Here is a 26,464-nt window from a genome sequence, read left to right as displayed (position 1 = left end):
CTCCCAATCTCCTGCCAGTTCAGCCGAGCCTTTGGTCTCATTCTCCAGCTTCCCACTGCTCCTGTGCAGCTGGGAGAGACCCCCAGGCATGGCTGTCCCTATGGCACCATCAAAACCAATTTCACTGGAGATATCATGTAAGAAACCAGTCCTACAAATGTAGGGAGCAGAGCCCATCAGCCCAGTCACTTGGGTTTTGGCTTTTTTAAAATTTTTTTTTAATGGTTTGGGTTGAAAGGGACCTTAAGGTCACCTAGTTCCAAATCCCTGCCATGGGCAGGACACCTTCCACTAGACCAAGCCTTGCCCAACCAGGCCTTGAACACTTCCAGGGATGGGGCAGCCACAGCTTCTCTGGGCACCTGTGCCAGGGCCTCCCCACCCTCACAGGGAAGAATTTCTTACTAATATCTAATCTATTTGTTCCTCTGCACCGAGCAATCCTGTAAAGCCAAGCATTTCTGTGCTGTCAGAGAACAAAAATGTCTTTCATACAAAACAAACAAAAAAGACTATTAGAATCCATTAATATATCACTAAATAGGACTTGCCTGCCCTCTCTGGTCCAGAGATGAGGCTTCCAGAAGGTCTGTTGCTTTCACAATTTGAACAATTGCAAGCAGAGCACTTGCTAGGATTCCTTGCACTCTGAGTGCAAAGCAGGAGGACTGGAATCCACCACAGATGGATGTCACCAAATTTAGGATAAAACATACACATCTGCTTATACAACAGATTGAATGGGCTTGATTCACAGAACTGGACATTTGGTCTGTGGCTCATCTTGGGTGTGGGAGATACCGAGGTAGCTACGAGCACCTCTCCCTTCCAGCAGTGGGTTAGTTCTGGTGCTAATTTGAGGGTTGTGTGCACCTCAAACAGCCACTGGCTGGAAATAGCTCTGAATGAGACTCACTGGCAGTTGAGGATAAGTAGGAAGCAGCAGCCAAGACTGGATGTCAGGAGAGGCCAGGAGGGGATGTCATAAAAACCCTGTGCTGTTTGGACCGTTTTCATCCATGGGAATTCTTCACTAGTTGGCTCACAGAGTGCTGCAGCTGTCTTGCAATGCTGGCTGTGTGAAGTGGCCAGTCCATGGTCAGTGGGGAACTCCGTGTCTCTTCCTGACGGGACAGAGGAGGCTTTCAGCAGGCGCTGCTGAAGCTCCATTTGGCACCTTACAAAGAGAAAACTTGAAAATCTGCCCCTTCTGCCTTATCCGTGCTGATCTGCTGTCCTCACTGTGACAGGATGGTAACTCTGCAGCCTGCACAGCCCGGGAGCCGGAGGGAACCACTCTGCAAACAGTTTTTGCTCCAAGAAAAGCTCGGCGCGCTGTGTGCATCCATTGTGCCACAGACCCCCACAGACCCCGGGGTCTGCGCCAGCCAGACCGTCCAACCACGGATTCCAAGTCATTCCTATCACACTGAAAAGTTTTTGCCCCGCAGGGAGGGGAACTTTAATCTTCTCCAACAGATCGGCTTTTACAGGAGGCTATTTTAGGTGTTGATTCTGTAACAGTGAAGTTATTGGACAAATGCAGAACATGGCAGATGCTGTAGCTTGGAGCAATTTGCATTCCTCAGGTGCTAAAAGCTTTAAATACTTCCTTTGGGCATGAAACAGATCTGCTGTCAAAGAAGCCAGCATTCCTGAGAGTGCCTGTCCCACAGACTCCCACAGGAGAAAGTCTGCAGAGCTGAACTAGCCTGACCCCAGGAAGTCCTTCCCACAGCTCCTATTCTTGCTCATTTTCTCCTTTAAGTTTCACAATTCGCTGAAAGGCCAGTTTGATGTTTGATTATTTTTTTTTATCTTCCTTTTCACGCACTTTCTTTGGTCTTCCTCTGTTATATTAATACCACATTAAAGCTGGGATGTGAACCATGCAAGTCGGGAATTCCTTGATGCTCTTTCGGGAGACACTCAGTCAACACTGTTAATCACTGTTAAAATCTTCTCTTGTCCTCTTTGCTGATACACAAATGGCTCCTTTCAGACTGGAGCTAAACCCATATGTGCTGCCAGCAGGTAATGTCTCTCCAGGGAATCCTCCCTCTCGTGAGCTTATTTTTGTTCATTTTAACTGAAACATCATACAGAGATCTCCAGCAGCAATAACTTTAAGACTTATGCATGTTTCCTTCCCTTTCTTTTTTATACCACTACGGTAGCATCGCTGTCGTGCTTTGCAATGATGATTCAAGGGCTTTTCAGTGCGTTCTTGGTGTGTTTCTTTGGGCTCCAAAGTTTATCAGCTGTCTTTTCATGGTCAAAAAGAATGAATATTGTGTCACAGACTCTGTGTTTGCTCCATTCATGGTTGGTTTGGGTATTTTTTTACATCTTCCAATTAAACTGGAATAGTAAAATTTGGTAATTCCAGGCTCAGTTCAGGGTTTACAGGAATGCCAAAGCTTTTTATCCAGCTTGCTCACATTTGAGCTCACCACTGGACTGCTGGTCCCCATTTCTGCTTCCCTAAGAACACCTTTAGCCACTCATACACCTGGCTGCGCCTCCAAAGCTGTCAATGTCTCCTAAAATAATAGTCAGTAAAGTAACTTATCCTTCTTCCTTCCAAATTCACAGAACGGGTAGACAGTAAGGGCTCGTTCTCTGCATCTCTGGTTCCTAGCTGGAGCTGTCCTGGAGTATTTTAATACAGAAAACGGGAATAAATCCATTCTGATCCATCAGACTTTCCCTCATACCCTTGGTGCAAACACTTATTTATGAATCAATAGCCCCAACTGCCTGTCCCCAGAATGTTGTGAGGAAAAACCGTATTTTTGACCCCATTTTGACCATATGCTCCATCTGGATAAAAGCTGAAGCCAAGAATTTTTTTCTGCAGGCCAGACACTTGTTATTTGATGAACTGAGGGAATAATTAATGCAGCTCCCTATAAAGCCAGCTTGTGACCATGCGTGTTCATCAGAACGTGCATTCACCCCTTTTACTTTTCTGAGGAGAACCACAGAATGGTTTGGGTTGGAAGGGACCTTAAAGATCATCTCATTCCACTCCTTGCCACGGGCAGGGACACCTTCCACTAGCCCAGGCTGCTCCAAGCCCTGTCCAACCTGGCCTTGGACACTTCCAGGGATGGGGCAGCCACAGCTTCTGTGGGCAACCTGTGCCAGGGCCCCGCGCAGGGAAGGATTTCTTCCCAATATCCCATCTAACCCTGCCTTCTGGCAGTGGGAAGCCATTCCCCCTGGTCCCATCACTCCAGACCCTTGTCCAAAGTCCCCCTCCAGCTCTCTTGGACCCTCTTTAGGCACTGGACGGGGCTCTGAGGTCTCCCTGAGCCTTCTCCGGGCTGAACACCCCCAATTCCCTCAGCCTTTCTATTGCCGAATTAACGATCAACATGAAACAGCGAGGAGCGCGCGAAAACCAGGGGGAGTTCAGACACTGCTTACAGAGGGTCTGTGCTCCAGAAAACAAGACCCACAGCGAAAGGACAGAGCCGCGGACGCGGATGACAGACACACCCGCGCCATCCGCGGCTCTGCCCCCTCAGCGCCGAGCCCGCCCCGCATCCCCTCCCCTTCCCTCCCCTCACGGAGCTCCGGGGCTTCCCGGGGCCGCGCCAGGGGCTGCGCGCGCCCCGCCCGTGGCGGGAACGGGCCCGGCAGGTGCGTGAGGGGGGGCCCGGGAGCGGCCGGGAATAGCCGGGAATAACCGGGAATAACCGGGAATAAGCAGGGATGGCCGGGAATAGCCGCGGATGGCGGGTGAGGGAGCTCGAGCTCCGAGCCCTCGGGCCGGCGGCGGCCCCGGCACCGCCGGATGGGCCCGGCCGGCCTTGCCGAGCACTGCCGGGGCCTCCCCGTCTGTCCACCCCCCCCCCCCCCCGCCCTGATTCCCATCCAAATCACGGGAGTCCTCAAACAAAACGGAGGGTGATTGTGAAAGCTTTTAGTTCGGGGTTTTCCGTCATCCCTCGGTTTTTTTCGCGTTTCCTTGTTCTTTACAGAAGGGTGAGTTTCGTTCCAAAAAGGCTCAGGATGCTCGGTGAGGCAGTGGGAGCGAGGAGTGGAATTGCAAGGATGTCTTGTGGGAAGTGAGATCCCCAGCACTCAGTAAGGTGAATAAAAGCATCCATTTCGGCGTGTTTTTGAGGTGTTATTATTGCACATAGTGTCAACATCTGTCTGTGGAGAAATTTATTTAATGTTTATATTTCTGGTTACATTAACTCCTGCCTGCACCCTTCTTTCAAGGTTGTGGGTTTTTTTTCAGGGAATTTGACTTTATATTTGTCATTATATCCACTCCTGCCTCTTCTTTTGAGGGTTTTTTTCCTGCATCTCACACTTGTCCAAGGAAACTATACATTATTAACTTACTTCTGGTTACTAATAGGGTAGACTAGACAGGAACTCACTGAAGGATTTGGCTTAAAATGGAAGTGTCTTTATAAGAGTTAATGGAACAAATAGAGAGGAATAACAGGCAGGAATAAGTTGCCCAACTGGCAGAAGCAGGCAGGAATAAATTGCCAAACCAGATGAAGTCCCCAGGGACGGTGTTGCTAACGATGGTCTCAGCAGCAAATGTGTCACTAATTTTTAAAGAGGGTTCTAGGGGAAAATCCACGGACTGCAGACCTGGAAGTTTGACCACCAAGTGAATTAGTAGAAAATACAGCAAGGTAGGGTTAGGGGACAGCTGCATAAATATTATCTAGGAGGAAAAGTCAGCGTGGGTTAAAAGTCATGCCTTAAAAAAAAGTTGGAATTCTCTGCAGGTCTAAATAAACATATTGAGAGGTCTGGCTTACAGATCTGTACTCAGATTTCAGGAAGCTTAAACAGAAGCCCTCACCTGAGCAGCCCTTGATATAATAAGGGAGTTCCCTGTCATAAGTAGTTTTTGCAAAGGTAGGAAAGAGGATGTGGGTAAATGGGCAGCTCTGGTGGTGGCTGGAGGTCACCATTGGCATGCCACAGGATGGTTTGTAAAGGACCTGGAAAAATCCAGCTGGCTTTACTTTATTTGAGGTGATAAAGGAGAGGGCTGGGGGATGATGAATTGCAGGTGTAAAGTAATTTATTGTGGGTGGGGAGCAGTGCTAATTTCACACACAAGATGAGTGAGTTTTTGGAGCACTAATAACTAATTCTGTGAAGTTTTGTTCCTCCATTTGGGTTGTTTTACACAGGCTCAGGGAAGAATATGTAAGCTCACAGTTACTGAGCACACAAACACTGTGCCTGGGTCTGAAGGTTCCAGTCTAGAGGCGTGGAGGATGTGTGGACACTCACTGTGTGCTCATTCTGTTCCTCCCCAGGCTCCTGCTTTTGGCCTGTGCTGGAGAGCAGGATACAGGGAGAGGTGTCCTTTGGTCTGACCCAGCACTGACTGGTCATGTATTCCCACTTACAGCCTGTGCAGCTGGGAATTGATGTGAGGAACTGTCTCTCCAGAAGTGGCAGTGTTTTATGTACACCTCTTCATCCTGCTGTCAGGAAGACAGATGTGCCTGAGGAAGGCTTTGAGGGTATCTGGACCTGTGAGCCACAAGTACAAGCAAATCGCTGCTGGGATTTTATTTTTTTTACCTCCTTTTAGTGAAAGGTCATTAAATACCTAAGGAAATACCTGCAAATGCAGTCTTGTTAGAAAGATTAAAAGAAATCTCTGTAGACTCTGTTGTGCCTTGACTACAGGGTGTATCTGCTGCTGAGCTGTGCTTTACACAGATTCTCAGTGTCTCTCTGATTCTGGCTTGCAGGGTCCTGAGCCTGAGATAAGTCCAGGAGCCCTGAACACTCCAGGCACTTGTGCAGAACTGAGTCAGCTCTTTATCTTCCTTTCCTGGCTTCCATGCTTTTTTTTTTTTCTTGTACATGTATTAGAAAACTTGTGGTTAGTTTGGTTACAACAGGATTAGTAAGAAGTGATCAAACCCACGGCTGGTTATTTGAGGCCCAGAAGTGGAATTTGTTTACTACACAAGCAAGAAAGTCTAGATAAAAAATGAAAAGTTGCAGGATTTGTCTGTAGACTTAGATGTGAGGAGGTGATGTCTCTTTATTCCCAAATGCATAGGGCTTGGATATGTGGTAAGTGCTGTCTTTTACAGTGTGTTTTTTTCCTAGGCAAAAAGGGATTATTTGGATATACAAGCAACATCCTTTACAGAAGGCATAGGTGGGCTTTGAGGCATAGGGTTTTCTGCTTCATATCTTTCATATCTTCCTGAACAGGGAGACAGAGGTTAGGCTTGGGGGATTTTTTGGATTCTGAGATGATACTTGAGCCCCCTCATTCTGCAACCCCACTTGTGTATGTGACCCATTTCTCCTGGCTATAAGGCACTTTCCTACTGCTGCTTCCAGTGAGAGTTGAAGATGCTGAGATGTGTGTAGGATCAGCCCTCAGCAATGGAATTGCAAGTGCCCTGAGGCTGCTGGTGGAACATGTGCATGGGAGCCCTTGCAGCTTTTAAGAATTATTTAATTGGAAATGCAGTAGGTGCCAGGCAACTCGGATCATGTTTCTGGTGTCTCATTCCATGAGAGCACGAATTACCAAGTGAGTTAATGCCCCACTCAAACCAGCCATGTTTGCAGTGTGTCTTTATCTGTGGCTGATGAGCTGGAAGTTCCAGTTAATACTGTCAGAGAAGTCTGGAGGTTTTGTCTTTGTCTTCAGTGGGAAGCATTCCCTTGGCTGAGTGTTTCAGAGGGTCAGTCTGATACCGAGATGTGTGAAGAGCCCTTCCTTCCTGCAACACTCTTCCCTATTCTTATCCTTCTCCTCAACAGCACTCTTTTGCCAAAGGCCACCAGGCAGTTTTGTCTGAGGCAGGCTGCTGAATTTTGGCAAAATTTTAAACAATTCCCACCAGGTGAAAGCCAGAGTTGAGGGCAGAGTACCTGGCATGGAGCTGGCTGTTCTGTGGCAAATCTCTGACACCACTGAATTACTGCAATAAGGAATTAGATCTTTAGAAAACAAAAAAAAGAAAACCATCCCACCTCTCTGCCAGTCATACCAATGTGATTTTTATTTTTTTTTTTGCTGCCTATTTTTATATGTTTGTGTCTGGATTCTTCTGAAGCGAAACATAACACTGTTGGGGGATTGGCACTGGTGATTCAGAGTGTAGCAATGCTGAATTTGTTTCACTGGAGTTCAGGGAAGCTGTTGCTGGGGGATCTTTCATTATGAGAATCATCAGAGCAAGATGAAAGATTGGTTTTGATGGTGGAAGTTTTTGTGGTCATCTTTAAAAGGTGATGTTCTGGTGAAAAATGAGTGGCAACAGCTGATTACTTACATATATACTTCCCTTGCAGGCTGAGCTGTGTACAGGAGTCTTTCTCCATTTCTAATTCTGCATGATGTTGAACCTTTGCTTTTTTTCCCATTCCATCTACGTGGATGAATTTCAGAACCAATGAGGCATCTTCTAAAACCTCTTGTCTTTGCATTCTCATTGCAAAGTCCTTTTTTTTGAGGCTGGCACTTTCCAAATTTAGTGCCACTGGGGGAGTTTTTAAAGTTTGATTTGAGCTTTCTGTGTATTCATTCAGTGCATTCCCCAGTGCTTTTATGGCTTTTGTGTAACAGAGGCTAAAGAGCATCTCCAGCACTGCCCAGCTGGGAGATGGTGCTTTGCTGGACCAACAGAAAATTGTTCTGGAGTTTGAGCCAATTGTACACTGTTGGTATCATATCTCCAGCTCCAGAATCTCATAGCCTGTTTCAAAGTGCTTTGTACACTGAATAAATAAGTTTCTTCCTGTTCAACAGGTAGAAGGACTGAAGCACTGAAAAAGAAACATTAGATTTTTGGAGCTTGCATAGACCAACTGGAAGAATAATTCTGGATTATGTAGTTGCCTCAAGTACGTACTGTTGACTGGAACACAGGCTGCTCTTGATCCTTCTGGTAGGTTGATTTTAAAGGTTACTTCTGGGAGGTTCTACAGAAACATTTCAACAGCATGATGAACACGTTTGAGACTGTAAATGGTGCATCTCCCAGCTCAAATGTTCTGTGTCCTGTGGAGTTTTAGATTCTGACCTGGCTACATTACTGCTTAAAAACATTGATACACAGCTTCTGGGCTTTCTGAGGCAGCACAGTTCCTGAAGGGGTTGTTTTCTGGTTTTTTCCTGTCTGCTTAAAAGATTACATTAGTTTTAGGTAAAAAAAGCACATAGCACTGGTTCACCTTTGGTTGCAATTTTTTAACCTAACAGCAAACTTATTTTCACTGCTGAATGGAGCAGAGTTGCTTTTTATCTGCAGTCCTTAGAAGATGAATACTCAAACTGCCCTGTTCTGTTTGCTTATCAGTAGAGCCCAATATTTGCCCAGCCTGGTGTAAACACAACTAAATTTGTCACCTGCTTCTGTAGTTTGCACAGGTTATCCAAGGAACTGTAGATTTGAGGTTCACTGTTGTGGAGAGAAGCATAAAACCAGGAGTTTGTACTTTTAAATAAGCTTTATATTTCTAATTATCTTTATATTTTTCTAGAACTATGCCAAGAAAAAGAAAGCTGTTGGCTCAGTTAAGTGCTCTTCAAAGCAACTCCAGCTTCCCTCAGATCAATGCCCTGGAGAACCTGAACACTACACCTGGTGGAGATTGTTCTCCAAAAAGCAGCAAATACTTTGTGACAGAGAAAAGAAATTCTTCCCGGCTGGAAGCAGATTTTTTCAACCAGCCCTGTGTTAGTCTGGCCAAGTCCTTGCTGGGACAGGTAAGACATGAATGCTGAGGTTCCTGCTGGAATACTGGAGCATGTGCTAGCTAATAACTTTGTGTAAAAGGATGAAGTTCTTTTTTTGCCATTTGACTCCTGGGCTTGGCTATTTTAGGGGCACAGCTCTCGTTCCCTCTCTTGTTAAGTGCAGTGGAATTTAAAGACTAGTAGCCAAATCTATTTTTGATGAAGTCAGAGGAGTAGTTTTCCAGGTTTTGTTTACTGTCAGATTTTAGAATTGGTTTCTTGTGGAGTTTTCCTCCCTTTTTTTTCTGTTTAATGTACTTTGTGGTTCGAAGGTTGTTTCAGGCCCATTATTTTCCTTTCAAGTCTTGCTTTATTTGTTTCTGGCTCTTGCTTGGCCCAGTGGAAAGTAATCAGCAACATCTCCTCTGCCTCCATTTTACTGTCTTGTGATGCCAAGGATTGCACAGTCCCACAGTTCAGCTCTCTTCACTCCAAATATTGCCATTCCCATCTTTTGTTTCTGAGTTTCCAGGTCATTACTTGTTCAGGCAGGGACCTTCTCCCTTATCCCATTGCAAGAACTTTGAGGAGTCTTTGGACCTTGTTGCAAGCCTTTGGAAATCAGAGTGGTGGAGATTAAACATGTCTCTTCTGATTAGTGAGCCCTTCAAAAATCCCTCCTGCTGTTTCCATGGGAGGGAGTTCCTCCAGTGTTTTCCCTAGAAAAAGTTCTGGTCTGGGACCTTCTAAACACAACTGTGTTTAGTTTCACTGCTCTGGTCTTATCTTCTCTGAGTCTTTTTTATACCTTCATTGTCTGCAGGGTGAGCAGACTCTGGGTTCTCATGGGTTTAGATAACTTGAGGAATTTGTTGCACAAACTGTTGGTTTTGGCCTGGTTTGCCGTGTCTGGCCTTTTCTTATTCTCTGAGGATATTGTCGTGCTTATAATTGACGCCTTTGCTCTGCTTTTTAACCCTGCTGGGTTTCTCTCTGCTCTGCCTTACCCTCTCTGTGGTGCTCCACGTGCCTTCACAGACATCCTGCTAGAGGTTTGCCTTTCCAGCCTTAACCTTTGGCTGCCTCTTAAGTTCTTCCCAACAATCTTCCTCACTTTCCGTAGTTTTTCTCTTTTTCCTGGTAAGCAGAACTCTGGTGGATTATTTTTGGACCTTAACGCTTGTTAAAAGCCGCTGAACTTTATCCTTCGTGGTCATGATACAAAGTTGTTTGTCAGGGATAAGTCTTTGGAAGATACTTTGTATTTTGCTCTGGATCCCTTTGAGAGTTGAGTCTTTTCTTGTGAAAGCCTCGATCACTCTGATATGTCTAAGGAAACATAGCCTCTGTCCTGGTCTGCCTCAGGGCTCCTGAAACCTCCCATTACTGATGCATTTTTGTTGTCTGAATGACTCTGACATCCTCATGCATTCAGTTACCTGGGCAGATGATGTTCGAGTCCTAATTCTATATTCCTTTTAGTCCTAGAATTACAAGCCAGGGGATTTCTGTCTTAATTTTACCTTTTCTTTAAAGTGTAACCCTCAGTCTCCCATGACCCAGTCTATTCTCTCATTTTCTTAGAATGATAACAGTAAAGGTAATTTAATGTGCCAGTCATTATCTTCATTCTGCCAAATTTAATATACACCTGGTATATTAGTCTTGCTTACCTTCATGATACCTGAGTTCCTGGAAACAAACAAAAAAAATACCCCAAAAGTTACATGCAGTAACATCAAGATACATCCTCAGTGAGAAATAAGAACCTCTGTGAAATAGTTCACTGTGAGTTGTTGGGAATGATCACCATTTTTTAACTGTGAATATCTGGCGTGTCTGAAGAGTCAGGGAAATGAAGTTAAAGTCATAACTTCACCACTGCATTTCATCATACTGAGAGAGAAATGTGGCCACAGGGCTCTGCCTCTGGGGTGTTCACAGGCAGTTGCTTTTCTGAAGTCACTGCATTTTTTCCTAAACAAAATAAATCGATTATTTTCAACAGTTTGGCCAGTGCTGTAGAGAAACTGTGATAGACCAGAGCTGCAGCATTGGAAACTGAGTTCTGGAGCATCCATCCTGGATCAGATCAGTATCTGCATTAGCCATCCAGCATCTGTTAGGAATTAAGCTTTGTTTCCTGAAGGTCATTTTTGAGTGGCTGATTTGCCAATATGAAAGTGCTGAATGTCATCTAATTAAACTGAGAGCTGTTGCCTAAACGAGGCTGTGCTGCAGTATTTCGTGCACATTAAGTAAAATACAAAGTTTAGAAACCAGGTCAAACCACAAAAACCTTTGTAGAAAGTTTAGTGGTTGTTTTATTTTGAAAGAGAATCTTTTCACTGTCATGTTTTGTTTCCCTTGCATCTGCTTTGTTTTATTTAAGGAGGTACCAGCAGCAAGGAACACACTGTAATAACAAAGATCTGTTGTTGTCTGCCTGGAGCCAATTCCCAGCTCTCCTGCACTGCCCCTCTCTGTGGCACAGAAAACACAGAAATAGGAGAGTGATGCTCACCCTGGTGCTGATTATCTCTGTGATTAGGGACTGGGACTTGTTTGAAACACCTCTGGGGAGAGAAACTGTCTAATCATAGCAGTTATTTAATTGTACCACTGTCATATTTCTTCTGATCTAGAGGTTATACATTCAGGATGCTTCAAGGCTGATACCAGTGGTGTTTTTTTGCCTCAAACCTGCTGGAGAGTACAGAAAATAACCACAAAAGCAGCTCTGTGGGATGTAGGATTATAACTTGGTTCTTATGATAGTGCCACAGCTAGACACTGCAGGCGTTCTGTGGGGTGAGTGACAGGTAGGGATTCTTTGCACTGGGCTGTGGCCTGGACAGTGGAAGCTGAAGAAGCTGGTGTTAGCTTTCAGACCCTGCTGCTACGTGGAGAGGAGAGTATTTAGTACCACCAGCTCCTTTTTTTCCTACTTCTTTGTTTCCACAGCTCTTGCTCCGGTTGTTTTGCACAGAGGGCTGCGAACTGATGCCCTCTGACCTCTCTTTTCAGATTTTAGTTCGCAAACTTCCTGATGGCAGAGAGCTCTGGGGCAGGATTGTTGAAACAGAAGCTTATCTGGGTGGGGAAGATGAAGCTTCCCACTCGAAAGGTGGGAGGCAAACTCAGCGGAACGCGGCCATGTTCATGAAACCAGGAACTCTGTACGTGTACCAGATCTACGGCATCTACTTCTGTGTCAATGTGTCCAGCCAAGGTAAGCTGGGCCTGAAAGATTCGCTGCCTGCAGGACAGGGCTGACGTTTCCAGCTGCCCCTGTGGTGCTGCAGTGACCTGCCAGCCCCCTGTGGGCTCTGTGAAGCCAGTGACGTGCTCTCAGGATGTTTCCCTGGGACCTGGGCTTTGCCACTGTGAGCAGGGTGGACCTGTGGACAGGCAGCGTGGGAAGCAGGGCCCATCTCCAGTTTGGTCCCAGCTGTGAGCTGTGGGAGCTGTTCAGGCACACAAAGAAAGACTAAGAACTGGAGGAGAATCTGGAGAGGATGGAGCTTTCAGTTTGGATGACCTGGGGAGCTGCCTCATTCCTGTGATTCAGTGAACTTTGTTCCTCAAAAGTGCTGAGGTAGGGGAAATATGTGGAGTCATTAATGACAGCCTAAATCTTGGTGTCTGTTGTCATGACAAGAAACTCCTCTGTCTCCTGCCTTTATCTTCAGAGGCTTTAAATGTTGGGGAAAACAAAACAATCTGAGATGTCCTAAGCTTAAGCAAGGAGTCAGTGTAGGAGCATTTTAGCTGCTTTGCTGCCTCTTAAAACCAAAAAACCCCCACCCAAATCAAAATACTCAGACTATTACAGAATCTTCAATCTTCTTTTATTATTCTCAAGATATAATAATCAAGCTCTAATCAAATTATTCTGGAATTTACTGAGACTGTCCTTCCACAGCTCCTCGCTGTTACTCCTTTAAGAATGACAGTATTTGCCTTGCAATAAAGCTGCTGCTTAATGAGACACCTTGAAATGGCAGCAGGTATTTCCTGGGTAAATACCCACTATTTTAGAAAAAAAATCTCAAAACCAATTTACTTTCTTTTTCACCATTTTGAAGATCAAGGTTAAAGAACTCCACAGCTTATATATTCCTAAGTGGAAAGGAAGTGTAAGAGTGACCATTAATCCTCAGGTTTTGGCCTTTGGACAGGAGCCAAGCAGGAAAACAGTGCTGGGTTGTGCTGTGGAGGAAGAGCCTGAGTTTCCAAGTGAAAGTCTGGAATCTGGTGGATGAACACATGTGAATTTCATTACATTGGCTCTGCCAAATCTGTTCAGATAATGAAAGCAGATGGTTCATTAGTCAGGGTTTGAAATATTAGGAATAATAATTTTTATTAAAAAAACAAGGGCATTTAGCCTTTGAATTCTAGAAAGATTTCTTTGAAATAGATACTTTGGGAAATTTTTCCTTATATACCTGTGTTCAGTTTTGTAGCAAATCAGTTAAAGAGCTCACTGTGGTGATGGAGTTCCTTGGATTTTTTTGTCACAAACTCCCTCCCTGTCTGCATGTCACACATGCAGCTACTCTGGCACCAGGCACAGCTGGCACTGCCAGCTTTGTCAGGGCACTGCAGCAACACTGTGGCTGTGCACTTTGTTAACAAGTAGGAACTACTTCTGTGTGTTTGTCTGTGTGCAGATGTGATGACAGAAAGCATCTGGGCAGGAATCATATCCCAGATGCTTTTCTCAGGTGGACAAGGAGTTGTTCAGTTGTCCTGTTGTTTAGTGTGAGGAAGGATTGAGGAAGTTGTCTTTGTGGTGGCACCTGGGTGGAAGGGAAAAATACTGCATTCTCTGGATATGGGACAGATCTCAGAAACTGGTTTGGATCTGGCTGTGCAGGAAACCCAAGGAAACACTGGCCACCCCCCTGTCTGTTGTGGCATGGCTTGGTCCTTCTTCACAGCACAGAGCACACTCTGAGGGCAAACAGCTGGGAGAGCCAGTGTGTCCAGAGGCACTGGCAGTGGCTGCTGCCCTGCAGCTCCTCAGGCTCCTGCAGAGTGAGCACAGCATGGATTTGGAGCTGCCAGGATAATGGGTCCTGCCAGTGGGAGCAGTGGGAATGCTGCACTGTCCCTGTGCTGCCCGTGCCTGCCCTCCTGGCACAGACACTGCATGGGGCTGTCCCACACACCCCCTGATGGGACTGGGCAAGCTGCAGGAATGGGATAGTTGCAGCAGAGTTTGCTTTAAAAAGTAGTTTAACACTGGCTTGAATCGTGCTGGGGCCCTCTTGGTCCCTGCCCAGCCCAGGATCTGCAGCCCCTGAGATGGACCAGGCTTTACATGCTGCTCCTCCTTGCTTCCCTCTGCTGAGCTTGTCCAGAGTGGAGTGTTTGGCTCGTGAGACTCTGGCTCTTCAGAGATCACTTGTTTTGATACACAGCCTCGTAGCATTGTCTGGTTTAACTCCAGGTGGAATAAACCTTCCCCTCTGTTTGCTGTATTGGTTTGTGCTCGAGTTCAAGCTCAGCAGTGTCACTGAGGCATAGGAAAAGTGTGTCACCAGCAGCACTGTGTTCATAAAACCATGACTTGAGGGGTGGGTTCCAATATTTTTTTTGTCACTGAGGAAGGGGAAATCTTTGTGCATGTCACTAGATAAAGCTGCATCATGTGGGATTTCACTGTGAGAGGTCTTCCCATCACTGATTAAAGTACTGCAACTGCCTGAAGCCATGGCAGGCATCACTATCTTTGGAGAAATCATGGATGATAGAGGAGAAGAGCTTATAGAAAAAATATAGCCAATGTCTTGTAGTGTGCATGAATCCTACAGTATATCCTGAGCAGCACAATAACCTTAGTACAAAGAGCTTTCCCCAGAGTTAAGAGGGATGTTGGGCTTCCCTTGCCTCGGGAAGAGGATAAATGCCAGTCATCCTTCTCCTTGACTTAGCTGATTTGTTTCTCTACAATGTGCCAAGGTGTGCATTTTGCTGCCAGATCTGAAAGAGCAGCTCGTAAAACCGAGAGCCCAGTGATGCTCAGCCCAGGGTCACACTGCATGGGCTTCTCCCTACCTTTCAGATCCTAGACCAGGGCTTTGAAGGAAGTGTTTTGGGAGCAGTGAGTCACACGGGTGAAGAGAGGAGAAAACTTTCTTCTCTCCAGTGGCCAAGAGCTGTTTCCAAGTGGGAGCTGGAGCCGTGTCAGGGAAGGAGCAGGAAGCTGCACAGCGGGGGAGTGGGACTTCACTATCATTTTATGATTTCTGGCTGCTCAGGGAGAGAATTGGCCTCTGTGCTGTTAAATCTGAATGCTGCTCATTATATGGGAGTGACTCTTGGGCATCTCCAACTGGCCCTGGTGTGTCAGGGGCCACATCCGTGTGGGGCAGATGCCAAAGCCAGGGGAGCCCTGAGAGCAGAGTGCTGCAGGCTGGCAGGGGGAGGGAGGCAGGCTGGAGCACCCTGGCAGGCAGGAGTTGAGTTGCAAGGATTCAGCTACTCTTCAGGAGTTAAAATAAAATTTCTGGTATGGAAGTATGTTCAGGAGGACCCAGGGGCATGGGGGCAAAGAAGGCAGTAGCTCATTGTGGCATCCCTGCATTCCTGTCCTGCCTGCCCTCTCCACCTCTTCCCAAAGCTCTTGGGGAGCTGCTGTCACGCTGCTGAGTGGGCAGTGCTTGATGTCTCCAGCACACAGCTGGAAAGAGCATGGAAACTTCCAGGTGGAAGTGCAGGAAGAGCAGCCAGAGACAGAAATGCCTGGTACCCCCTCCCAGGGCCCTGGGATGCTCTGGGAGCACCTGCAGTTTCTCCAAGTGCTTGTCTCTCTTCACATGAACTCCCAAGGACTCGGTTCAGTTCAAGTGTGACCACAGTTTCCACTTGCATTTGTGATGGATGAAAGCAAGTAGTGTAATTAGTGATTGTTCAGAATCCCAGAGTTGTTCCTGGCAAGTGAGGCAGCAACACGATGTGAAGGATGTTTCTTTGTGCATGGATAAAAAGCAGAATTAGGACATGGAACATGTTCTTAAAAATCTAAAATGACCTTTGAGCTCTAAATCACTGTAGTCCAGTGAAGCGGCTTTTGGCTGCCAGATTAGCATCAATCCCCCTCCTTGGAGAAGGGAGTGCCTGGGAACAGATTGCTGACAGCTGTTGGAAATCAGGCTGTTGGAAATCAGAGCTGGACTGGGGGCAGCAGGGGCTCAGAGAACGTTCAGGGCAACAGGCAGCACCTCCAGAGCCAGAACCCGGGTCCTCCTTGGGAGCCCAGGAGGGTGATTTAGTGTGGGATTTGTACAAAGTATGAGAGGGATTCTATTTTTGGAAATCACAGGTCCTCAGGGATCTGTCAGTGCCTACAAGAAAAGCCTGTGCCAGGCGTGAGCAGGGCTCCAGATGTTCGAGGCTGGAGAGCAGCGGGAATGCCGTGGGTGGCCCGGGCACGAGGGGAGCTGTGTGGGGCAGCACAGGCTGTGCCAGGCACTCTCCTTGCCCACTCAGGGTCAGGAGAAGACCTCCCTGCTGTCTACTGGACACCAAGGAAGTGTATACGTCCCTCATAGGCTAGAGATCCTTGTCCCAGGGAATGTCTTTTCAGAGCTGCATCTTTGCTTCGCTGCCACCAACACCAGGGAAGGCAGCTGGCTGGCTGCAGCAGCTGGGAGGGTGGTGGATCCCATTTGAGAAGAGACTCCTGTCAGTTTTCCTCAGTTCTTGTCACAGAAAGGTCTTCTCTGCTGAAGTGCTGCTCCCAGGGCTGTGCATCCCACAGCTGGACTGTGGAGCCTGTCCTGCCCCAGGTCCCTGCCTTGGGAGAGCTGCCCTGGCACGAGGGCTTGGATCACTCCATGCAGTTACCCAAGGCCTGTCACACCTCCATGGCAGTTTGGAATGGTACCACCTGCAGCCCGGGCTCCTTCAGCAGCAGCTGCTCCCAGTGCCTGCAGCTCCTTCCCAGGTTTCTCTTTGTCCAGCCTAACTCTGCAAGCTGCCTCTTTCTGCTGGCAGCATCCACACTCATTCCTCCTCTCCTTTATTAGCTGGAATTCTTGTAATCAGAGTTTATTAGAAATCCACTGGGTTTGGGAGCAGCTTTGGGTAGCTGTGCCAAAACTGAACCATATGTGTGTTTATTTATTCCTGAACATTGTGCTGACAAAAGAAAAACCTCTTGCCCTCTGGCAAGTCTCAGTAGCAAGACTTGGTACCATCAAGTGGGGCTGGGAAGAGCAAAGCAGAATAAAGAGCTCAGAGCTGTGGGACAGTGGGAGGAGGCAGAGGGAGGCACTGCCCAAGGGCTGATTCCAGAGGCTGGCACTTGGAGTGAAGGGCAGGAGCTGCAGGCAATTCCCTGCTCCATGGGGCTGGGCCAGGGGCTCAGAGCTGAGCACTGCTGTGGGCTGTGGGCTGTGGGCTGTGGCGTTCCCAACCACCACCCTGCACTAACACCCCCTTCTTGTCCCGCCCAGGGGAAGGGGCTGCAGTGCTGCTGCGCTCCCTGGAGCCTCTCCAGGGCCTGGATGCCATGAGGGAGCTGCGCAGGACCTCCAGGAAAGCCCCCAGCAAGCTGCTCAAGGACTGGCAGCTCTGCAACGGGCCCTCCAGGCTCTGCCAGGCCTTGGGCATCGACAAGGCTTTTGACCAGAGGGACCTGACTCAGGACACTGACATCTGGATGGTGCCTGGACAGGACCTGCCCGGGGAGCAGGACGTGGTGACCACCACGAGGATTGGCATTGGCAACAGGGGGGAGTGGGCACAGAAACCACTCAGGTTTTATTTACGAGGGAACAAATTCGTGAGTGTTGTAGACAAGAAAACGGAGAGAGAGATGGCAGCAAGGGGACACTTGTCTTGCAGCTGACAGGTCTTGCAAGGGTGCCACCAGCCAGGACTTGAGCTGTGCTCTGTGCAAGGACCTCAGGCTGCATCGTGGCAGATGCAGGGGTTGGGGGTTTTTAACTATTAATAAATGTACTTTGTCACAACGAGTGGGGCAAGGTGGAGTTTATTTGCAGGGCTGACTGGGCCTCCCAGGCAGAATTGATGTTGGTTTGGACACTGAAGGCCACTTTCTCCCCTACCAATGGATCCAGGCTTAATTAGGGTGGGTGAGTGGAGAAGGTTCCCAGCTCTGCTGTGCTGCTCCCACTGCCCCAGCCCCCAGCAGAGGGGAATAGTCAAAAAATGGGATGGCAGCAGGGCAGACTGAAGGGATGAGAGCTGGGAGACAAAGGAGGGATCTTACTGTTATCTGCAACTGCCTCATGGGAGGGTGTAGAGAAGAGAGAGCCAGGCTGCTGTCAGACAGGATGAGGCAATGGGCATTAGTGGGAAAACAGGAAATTCTCATTAGCTGTGTGGAAAAAATGTTCACCATGAAGGTGGTCAAACACTGGAACAGGGGCCCAGAGGAGCTGTTGGATGTTCACACCTCCACGGGACAGGCTGCTGAGTGACCTGATCTGACACCTTTCCTTGGAGCAGAGGTTTGCACAAAAGACTTCCAGAGACCCCTTCCAACCTCCACCCTTCCATAGTGTCCAGCCTGGAGACCAGAATGGGTTCTGTTTGTTTTCCCAGCTGCTGGACCTCCCCCAGTGCTTTGCTGCTGGGTAGGTAAGTGAGATAAAGCTCCTGGTGTCACCCAGTTTGTGTGGGCCAGTGAGGCTCTCCCGAGAGCTTGGGAAAAACTCCAGCTGCTGAGTGTGAGGGAAGGACTTCAGGAGGGGCCTGACAACCCTTCAACAACAAAGCCCTGCAAGCTGCCACAGTGGAGGTAAAGCTCTCCCTGCCTTTCCCTGGGCACGCAGCAGGGAGCAGCTGTGGGAACAGTGGCCTCACAAGGCCAGGGTGAGCTGACACAAGTCCTGCTGTCCCCAGGACCAGAGCTGTCACCTCTTGTTCTGGCCCTGGCATGGCTGGAGGAGCAGTCCCAAACCAGACCAGGAAACACAGACCTCGATCTCATTTTTCCCTGGATAGCCTTAACCCAGGCCAGGATCCCAGTCTGGTTCCCAGCATCCACAGCCATGCCTGGGTGAGGAGAATGGCAGGACATGACAAGCCCAGGTGCCCTTGGGACCAGCCTCTGGCTGTGTGGAACATGTGCACTTGCAGCTTGGCCACTCATTTCAGTCCTGCCCAACAACCCAGCTCCCATTCCCAGAAAAAACTGGAAACACTGAAACCCAGGAGCACACAGGCTGCTTGGAGACAGCCCTGTTCTTGGAGACAGCCCTGCTCCAACAGACACTTGGGAAGAGGATACTGGGGTGAGGGAAGAACGAGCTGTGACACAGTGAGCAAGTCATTCATGGAATTGTTTACTTGTGATCCTTTGCCTTCCTGTCCACGTCCTCAGGTAACAACGATCAAGAGAACTCCTCGGTACCAGGGTCATTTCCCTGTAATCCAGGCCAGCTCCACTGTGCCTGGAGCAGAGGCTGTGCTGTGGGGACATGGCTGAGTGGCTCAGGAGTCGTGCTGGAGAGCAGAGGAAGCACTTTCTATGCACCAGCATCCAGCAGAAGGTGACAGTCTGTCAGCAGCCCCACAGGGGAACTCTCCTTGTCCTCTCTCACAGTCCCCGGGGGCAGCAGGGGCAGGGAAGGGCTGTGGATGTGGAACCCTGGCTGGGCAGGCCCGTGCTGTCCTGCAGCAGGCCCAGAGCCCGGCACAGAGTGGCCTCACTGTCACCAGGGAGCAGGGGGGACACGGAGGAGGGGGAGAACCTGCTCTGTGCCACGTGGCGAGAAATCACCTCCTTCAGCGTTTAGGCATCTTTTAGACACAGAGAGCGTGGCAGGTTCCCTTCCTGTGCCAGCAGAGTCACTTCAGGAGGGACTGAAAGACGGAGATCACGGGGTCCTCGTGGCTGGTGACCACCAGGACACTGCGGAACTTGTCGAAGAGCATCAGCAGCTGCGAGCGCCGCATGTTCTCGTTGTACATGATCTCCTCCAGGTGGTGCCGCCCCCGGAAGTAGTGCAGGAGCCTGTGGGAGCAGAGCAAGGGGGGCACGTGGGCCGAAAGCACCTGCACACACCTAGAGCCCATCCTGCCACCCCCAAGGCGTCCCCTCCCGTGGGATGCAAATCAGAAGGTGTTTGGGTTGTGTCCCTCGTTTGCATGAATTAAATAATGATACCATTAAATCATGCCCAGCACAGAAACCCCCTGGAAAAGCAGGGGCTTTGCCAAGGTCCTCCTTAGATCAAGAGGTTTCCCAGCCTGTGGCATTTCCCAAGGCTGGCAATTTTCAACATAGTTATACCTCCTGAAAGGGGAGAGGCACAAGTGCAAACAAGCCTTGAGAAGTCAGGACGTGGCACATTTACTTTTGTTCTCTCTTAGCTGGGCCTACCTTTGTCACAGCTCTGCACCAGGGGCCTGGGTACCTACACTGGCTTTTGGAGTTAAGAGGAAATTTTCCCTCACAGCAGCCCAAGGGGCTTTGTAACTACAGGTTACAAAACCCAAACTCACTCAGGGTTTGGGCAGCTTGGGCTGGGTGGAGCAGTCACAACAGGGAGGTGGAAATTTTGGTGACAGGCACCACAGAGAAGCTCTGGGAGTTATAAGCCCCCAAACTCTAAAGCCTAAGCTCAAACTATGCTGGCTTCTTAAATTCCCAGTTCTCTTTAAACAGAGACAGCACAGATATCACCCACATGCTACAGCCATCAGATAAGCTGGGCCCTGCACAGTCAATCACAGCCCAAATTTGCTGCTCAGTCTCTTGTCCCACCCTCCCAAATGTCAGAGCCATCCTGCACGTGTCACTCCAATGCTCCCACCCATCAAGGCACAAATGCCAGAACCCCTCCCCAGCTCCACAGACAGATGTGCCTCCACATGTGTTCCACATCACACTCTGCACTCCAGCTCGTGTTCCATTACCCATGTGCAGCTTCATGCCAACTGACAGTAAAGCTGAGTGGAGATGACATGATCTGTTTTCCAACCCATCCATACAGCCCTCATGCAGGAACAGCCCTAAAATACACCCAGTATCCACCAGAGCATTCCTGTCTGTTCTCACATGGCAGCAGGATGGGGCCTCTCATGCTTTCCCTGCAGGACCAACACCTGCCTGGCTGCCTTCTGCTGCTCAGGCTAAAAGTGGCCATTCCCAGGGACAGTGTCACTTCTTGTGTGTCAAAACCAGGCTGTTCCCTGAGGCATCAACAGAAATTTTTGTATCTTATAACTTGTGTCACTGTTCCCAAAGTGATTTTGTGTCTTGTCTGCCTGTGCCAGCCCCATGTGCTCGCCTGTTCTGTGCAAATGGCACAGCCTGGCTTTCCACAGCAACACAGACTGAGCAGCTTTCCAACAAATAAATCCATCTTATATTCAGAAAGTTTGGATCTGTAATGGGTCAAGATCAAATATTTTCCACTCCAATAAAAGCTAGGGAGGATATTAAAGAATATCACAAAAATCTCATCTGGAAGACACCTCCAAAGCCCAGTCCAGCACCCTGCTCCAGCAGGACTACTGCCAATGCTGTAGCTTTTCCCAGCCAAGCTCAAACCCTTCAGAGATGGAGATCCCCCCACATGCTTGGGCAATCTGTCCTGGGCTGCACCACCCTCCCAGGGAAGAGCTTTTACCTGAAGTCCAACTGGAGTCTACAAAGCTGTACTTGGGGCTCACAGCTCCAGTGGAGATGGGCACTACCTTCACTTTTTTGGGCAATGAACATTTGTGGGACACAAAGAGCACAAGATGGCACTTCTTGGGGCAGTGGCACTGCATTTGAGTCCCTCTGAAGCTGCACAGAGTGTCTGCTGTGGCCAGATCCAGATGCAGTGACAGGAGATTATTGCTTTCCATGGCTCATCACTGCTCTCCCCTCCTCAAGAGCTGCCCCTGTAACAGCACTGTAGTGTCCTTACACACTAAAAACCCCCACAGTTATCTCAGACTAGTCACTCAAACAGAATTAGCTTATTTCTGGCCAAGATATCCCTTCCACAGCACTGCCTGAAAATGGAGCAGAACTGTCCACAGCTTGGTGCTGCCAGTGAGCATTCCAAGTGGAGTAAAGGATCTCACCTCCCCATCTAAGAGCGAGAAAAATAAATCCTGAAAGCAACTCCACACTCATGGCTTGGGAGAGAAGCCATGAGTGAAGCCTCAGACTCCTTCAAAAGCCCTGCTTTACATGCAGTGAGGAATGCTTTGTGTACATTACCCAAGATCCAGCTCAAAAGGAACTTGTCTCCCTCTTAAGCTTGTTCTGGAAGGACACGCCAACCCTCCACCAGCTGCACCCAAGGAAAGGACTCTGATTTCAATTCCCATTCACTGTTATGAGGGTTAATGCAGCCAATGCTGGAGCCAAGGCCAGTATTCCTTGTTTCCCCTTGAGGTTTGTGCCTTGCAAAGAGGGGCTGTGCACAGCCCTGGACAGGCAGCAGCATTTTGTGTCCCTGTCATTACACAGTCTGTGTAACGAGGAACAGGCTCAGAGGTGTCAGCACAGGAAAATGTACTGGGCTGAAGTTCCCTGCTGTGCTGGAAACAGCCCATCCCTCAGTGTGCACACACAGCCCCCCTTGGAAGGGCAGGCACGGGATATTTAGGGCACTAGCTCTGCATTTATAGCACTTTGCTCTGGGAGGCAGCTGAGCCAGCAGAGCTGTTTGCCAGAGCACAGCCTCCCGTGGGCTGCTGGTCCTCAGAACTCAGGAGAGGAAGGGCTGGTGCAGCACCTGCATGAGGGTAATGAGGGAGATCAGCTCCCTCACTGCAGCTTCTCCACAGCTCTTTACCCTTTCACTGAGAGCAACAGTTACCCAGACACTCATTTCTGAAGGTTATGGCACAAAAAGAGAGAAAACACACCCACAGCCTCCAAGTTATGGTGTCTAAAACAGCCACTGGTAACCAAGAGGGTCTTGCACGAACATTTCTGTGTGTGCCCACAGGACCCATCTGTTTCCTGTATCTCCTCCCTCCCTCACTGCTCCCGGGAGCACCCTGAGCACTTGTCAATCCAAGCTGTAGCACACTGGAAATTCAGACCCAGCAAGGCCATCCTGGGGATCTGCAAAAGAACCTGGTGCAGGAGCAAACTGCACAATTCACATCACTCAGCTGCCTGGTCACAGCAGCTGCTTTCACAAAGGAATCAGAGTCATTTTTTTGCATCTGCAGTTCCAAACCTTTTCAAATGGCTGCTTTACCCAGATGAGGGAAGTGAGAGGGGAGCAATCACAACATGCTTTCCTCTCCCTAGGATAAATAAGAATCTGCATTGGCACTGAACTGGTCCAAAGAGTCCCCCCACAAATTCTGTCTTAAGATATCATTAAATATGATTTTGTTTTTACTTTCTTTTCTCACTGGTTTTGTAATGACTTAGCTGGTAACAGGGAAAAACCACTTCAGAGTTCTCAAACGGCCAAAATGTTGCCTCTCAATCAGAGAATATCCTCTGAACAGTTGCAGAAGATGAAGGAGACGAGTGATTCAGAGAGCAGTAACTACCCACAAGCTTTGAGAGCTCTGTCAAAGTCCCTCAGCTGTATCTACTGCAGACAAGGAAAGTATTTTCCTGCTATTGCAGTTTCCTGGGCTACCTGACTGTATCCACCCCAGGGTGAGAACCAGATTTCCAGGGGATTACCAACTGAACCCAGGAGTACTGAACAGCTGCAGCCCTTGCCTCGGGTGGTTTTCTGCCCCACAAGTATGAAAAGCAGTGAAAGTTGCATTCCAGTGATGCCACTGAGTTTTGCAATCCTTAGGAAGAAAAAGCATTTCCTCCCCTCCCTCCCTTCTTCCCAGATGGCTGCTCAGGAAGTCGTTCTGCTCTCACCACGTGCAGAACCACATCATGTGTGTTATTGTTGTGTGGAAATTCGTAACAACAAAATGTGTGCTACTATTCACACCCCCTAATGCCTTTAACCTAATTAGCCTAACACAAGGAGCTCTCACTGCTGCAAAACACACCTTGAAACGTTCACAGACTGCTCTGCAAAAGGTTTCAAGGCTGGCTCTGTGTCTCATGCTCCTTGTCTCATATTTGCATGGAGTTCACAAACCTTAAAATGAACAGACACAAAAGGGCAGCATCAGCACCATTGGGTCTTATTCACTTTGGCCTGCTCAGAAGGGTTTGTCAGGCTGTGCAGTTTTGTGTCTGCCACGTGTGGACACAGGAAGAACTGGCAGGCAAACAGTGAAGCCCAGCCATAGGCCCTGATGCTGCTTCACACCCCAGGACTCTGTTAACAGGTGTTCTTATGCCACAGGTATTAGTTTTTGTCAAAAACTGCTGTGCACACATGAAACAGATACAAGAGGGACAAACCCAAAGGAATGTATCCTCCAACCCCCCAGGCTAATGGGATTGGCTGAGTCCACACCAACAGAGTTGCATCCTCCCTCCTCACCTCGCAAACATGCGCAGATCCTCAGGGTTCTGGGCAGCAGGGACGTTCAGGATCGCTTCCCGCTCGTGTTCCAACAAGCTGGCGAGGAGATTCTCCGTCATCCTTTTATTCAGGGGTGAGTCCCCACCAGGTATCAACTCAGCACTGGAATTATCCATGCTGGGGCTTGTCAGAGTCATGTCATCACTACTGGCTATCAGGGGGAGAGACAGAGAGACACACACAACCTTTATATTCCACAGCACAACGATGCAAAGATTACCAATTCAGGCTATTTCCATGCAGCCTTTCCAACTAATCCCTTCAGATTTGTGGAGCAGAGAAAGTGGCTCTCCAAAAGCCCCATGAATCTGCAATTAGTCATATGACAACACCTCGATTTTCTCAATGGGAAATTCAAATGCTTCAACAAAGTCCTCAATTTGTGTGGAAAAACTCTACTTCTGGAGACCATAAACAGTCCATAAAAAACATCTGATAAGAAAATTCCCAGCCAGCTCTGCTGGAACACCGTGAAGTGGTAACATGAAAAGCCTAACAAGCACAGAAGGTGGGAGCAGGCAGAAAGGCCAAGAAGCAATATCCTCTTGTGAGCGAGCCAGAAGAAGCAGATCACAGACTTGTCTGACTCACATTCCAAGATTTCTGCCCTAAGTCATGACTTCTGTAAAGCTCAAAGTCGTACAGAGGATCTCTCCCCATACCCAACCTGGGAACACTGCTCAGAACAGCACAGGCAGGAAAGTTTGGGGATTTCAGCATTGTGTCTGACTCATGCTCTTTAAAAAACGCTTTCCTGGAATCACCCTGAAGAATGGCACTGAGATTAAATAAGTCAGGAGACATAAACAGAAATCAATCATTTGTGAGAATGAGCCAGCTCTGTGTCTCCTCAGGTGGCTCCACAGCCCACAGAAACCAGTGTTTGAAACAAATTCTCAGTTTTCTTTCTCTCCTGAAATCCAAAGTTTGGGCAGTAACAGTGGTGCAGTCAGAGGAACACGGGGGTTACTGCTGAGAGCAGCAAGGGAGGAGGGAGCTGCTTTAAAAACAAAAATGGAACCACCTCTCATAAAAATCTTTTACATGACCAAATGAGAACCTGGCAAATTACAAAGCATTGCTTCTTTTTAAAAAGAAGAATTCAAGGTCTACTAGTCCTTAGGACTTTCACCAATGTCCAGTGTGAATTTAAGAAAGGCTGGGCCTAATGAGCAAGGACTCCACTGAGAGGAGCGGTCTCGTTATCAAGGCCTGCTGGCCCTTGGCAGGGCTCAGGGGAGCTCTAGGAGTGAGCTGGAGTCTGAAACAGCAGAGACAGGTGTGCTCATACTTGGAGAACCAAAGCTGAGGGCGTTGGGGGTGCTCAGACTTCGGCCTCCAACTCTGGCAGTGAAGGGCATGTCTTCGTCCTGGGCCCGGAGATCCTCCTCGTTCGGGGGCACCATCAGGCACACGTAGGTGTGGAGCTGGATCAGGAGCCTGTGCTGCAGCATCCATATCACCATCTGAATGAGCTGGGTCTGCAGAGGGAGGAACAGGGGATTAAACACCCAGGAAATGAAATACAGGGGCAAAACAGCACACAAAGGTCAGACTTTGTGACTAACCGGTCGATGAGAAAGGCTCTTCACCCCACAGGAGAGTTTATCTCTTTTCCAATCATGAAAAGGTGGCCAGGCACAAACATTCCTCACACCCAGAGCCTCTGTGGGTGCTCAGGCTGTAATGGAGCCTTTAATGTTCAACATGTTTTTGTGCAACACTGCCCAGCACAGCCAGTGGCCTCCAAGGAACCAGCCCTGCCCCAGTTTGCTGGTTTCTACACAAGGGCCACTAAAATAAATCACCAAAGGGTCAGTCCCACATGGGCAGACTGAAGGGCAAGCTCCCCTAGAGAGCTGGGAGAGGGCAGGGGGATGGGGCAGAGCTGAAGAAACCAGGAGAGGTGCCCAGGAATAGGAGCCATTTGCTGTGAGATGGGAAACTGCTGAGTAGCCATGGGAGAGGCTCTGGAGATCAGAGCCTGCCAGGGCTGGGAGGTACAGAAACAGCACCACCACCACCAGCAGAAGCCTTGGCAAGGGCCAGCAGGCTGTGCTGCCAGGGAGTCCCCTCTCAATGCAGAGGTCAGTATCCCTCACTTGCTGCTGTAATAACACAGGCCAAGCTTACAAAGGCACCTGGGGTTTCAGGGTGCAGGCAGGCAAGAGGTTCACAAGCACTGAGAGATGTCTCTCCTATCAAACACACCCAACACCTGTGTCAGAGCAGCTGCCCCACGTCCCCCAAGCCCTGCTCTGCAGTGGGCAGAGCCAGGGGCAAGTGTCTGTAGGATCTTGGCATG

At 48.7% G+C, this 26,464-nt stretch overlaps 2 protein-coding genes across 11 annotated transcripts in view; one reads left to right on the top strand and one right to left on the bottom strand.

Annotated features, from left to right (window-relative positions):
* The first annotated feature begins 3,542 nt into the window (after positions 1-3,542).
* MPG (N-methylpurine DNA glycosylase) lies at positions 3,543-17,694 on the top strand. Of its 2 annotated transcripts, none has more exons than XM_064672714.1 (6): positions 3,543-3,648; positions 3,990-4,100; positions 7,778-7,916; positions 8,512-8,737; positions 11,735-11,939; positions 17,176-17,694. In XM_064672714.1, the coding sequence occupies exons 4-6, from the start codon at positions 8,516-8,518 to the stop codon at positions 17,568-17,570; spliced, it is 822 nt and encodes a 273-aa protein (XP_064528784.1). In that variant the 5' UTR covers positions 3,543-3,648; positions 3,990-4,100; positions 7,778-7,916; positions 8,512-8,515; the 3' UTR covers positions 17,571-17,694. The 2 variants fall into 2 exon arrangements, with proteins under 2 accessions (XP_064528784.1, XP_064528785.1); XM_064672715.1 differs by lacking the exon at positions 3,543-3,648 and adding an exon at positions 3,729-3,747.
* Positions 17,695-19,016: 1,322 nt separating this feature from the next.
* NPRL3 (NPR3 like, GATOR1 complex subunit) overlaps positions 19,017-26,464 on the bottom strand; it is a 42,605-nt gene continuing 35,157 nt past the window's right edge. For 8 of the 9 annotated variants that reach the window (XM_064672709.1, XM_064672708.1, XM_064672705.1 and 5 more), the window contains 3 exons: positions 25,451-25,640; positions 24,118-24,310; positions 19,017-19,703 (listed from right to left, as the gene is read on the bottom strand). In XM_064672709.1, the coding sequence (XP_064528779.1) occupies positions 19,538-19,703; positions 24,118-24,310; positions 25,451-25,640 (549 nt within the window). In that variant the 3' untranslated portion in view covers positions 19,017-19,537. Of the gene's footprint in view, positions 19,704-23,674; positions 23,767-24,117; positions 24,311-25,450; positions 25,641-26,464 lie in introns of all 9 variants that reach the window. The other variant, XR_010434669.1, reaches the window with a different exon arrangement.

This window comes from Pseudopipra pipra, chromosome 16 (genome assembly GCF_036250125.1).
Source record: "Pseudopipra pipra isolate bDixPip1 chromosome 16, bDixPip1.hap1, whole genome shotgun sequence".
Classification (NCBI taxonomy): domain Eukaryota; kingdom Metazoa; phylum Chordata; class Aves; order Passeriformes; family Pipridae; genus Pseudopipra; species Pseudopipra pipra.
This window is presented reverse-complemented; position numbering and strand designations above follow the sequence as displayed.

Bases quoted from the DNA above. Each gene is read 5' to 3' on its own strand.
- MPG (XM_064672714.1), top strand. From the start codon at position 8,516: ATGCCAAGAAAAAGAAAGCTGTTGGCTCAGTTAAGTGCTCTTCAAAGC. The intron at 8,738-11,734 runs GTAAGACATGAA...CTCTCTTTTCAG, and splicing joins CCAAGTCCTTGCTGGGACAG to ATTTTAGTTCGCAAACTTCC. The intron at 11,940-17,175 runs GTAAGCTGGGCC...TGTCCCGCCCAG, and splicing joins TGTCAATGTGTCCAGCCAAG to GGGAAGGGGCTGCAGTGCTG.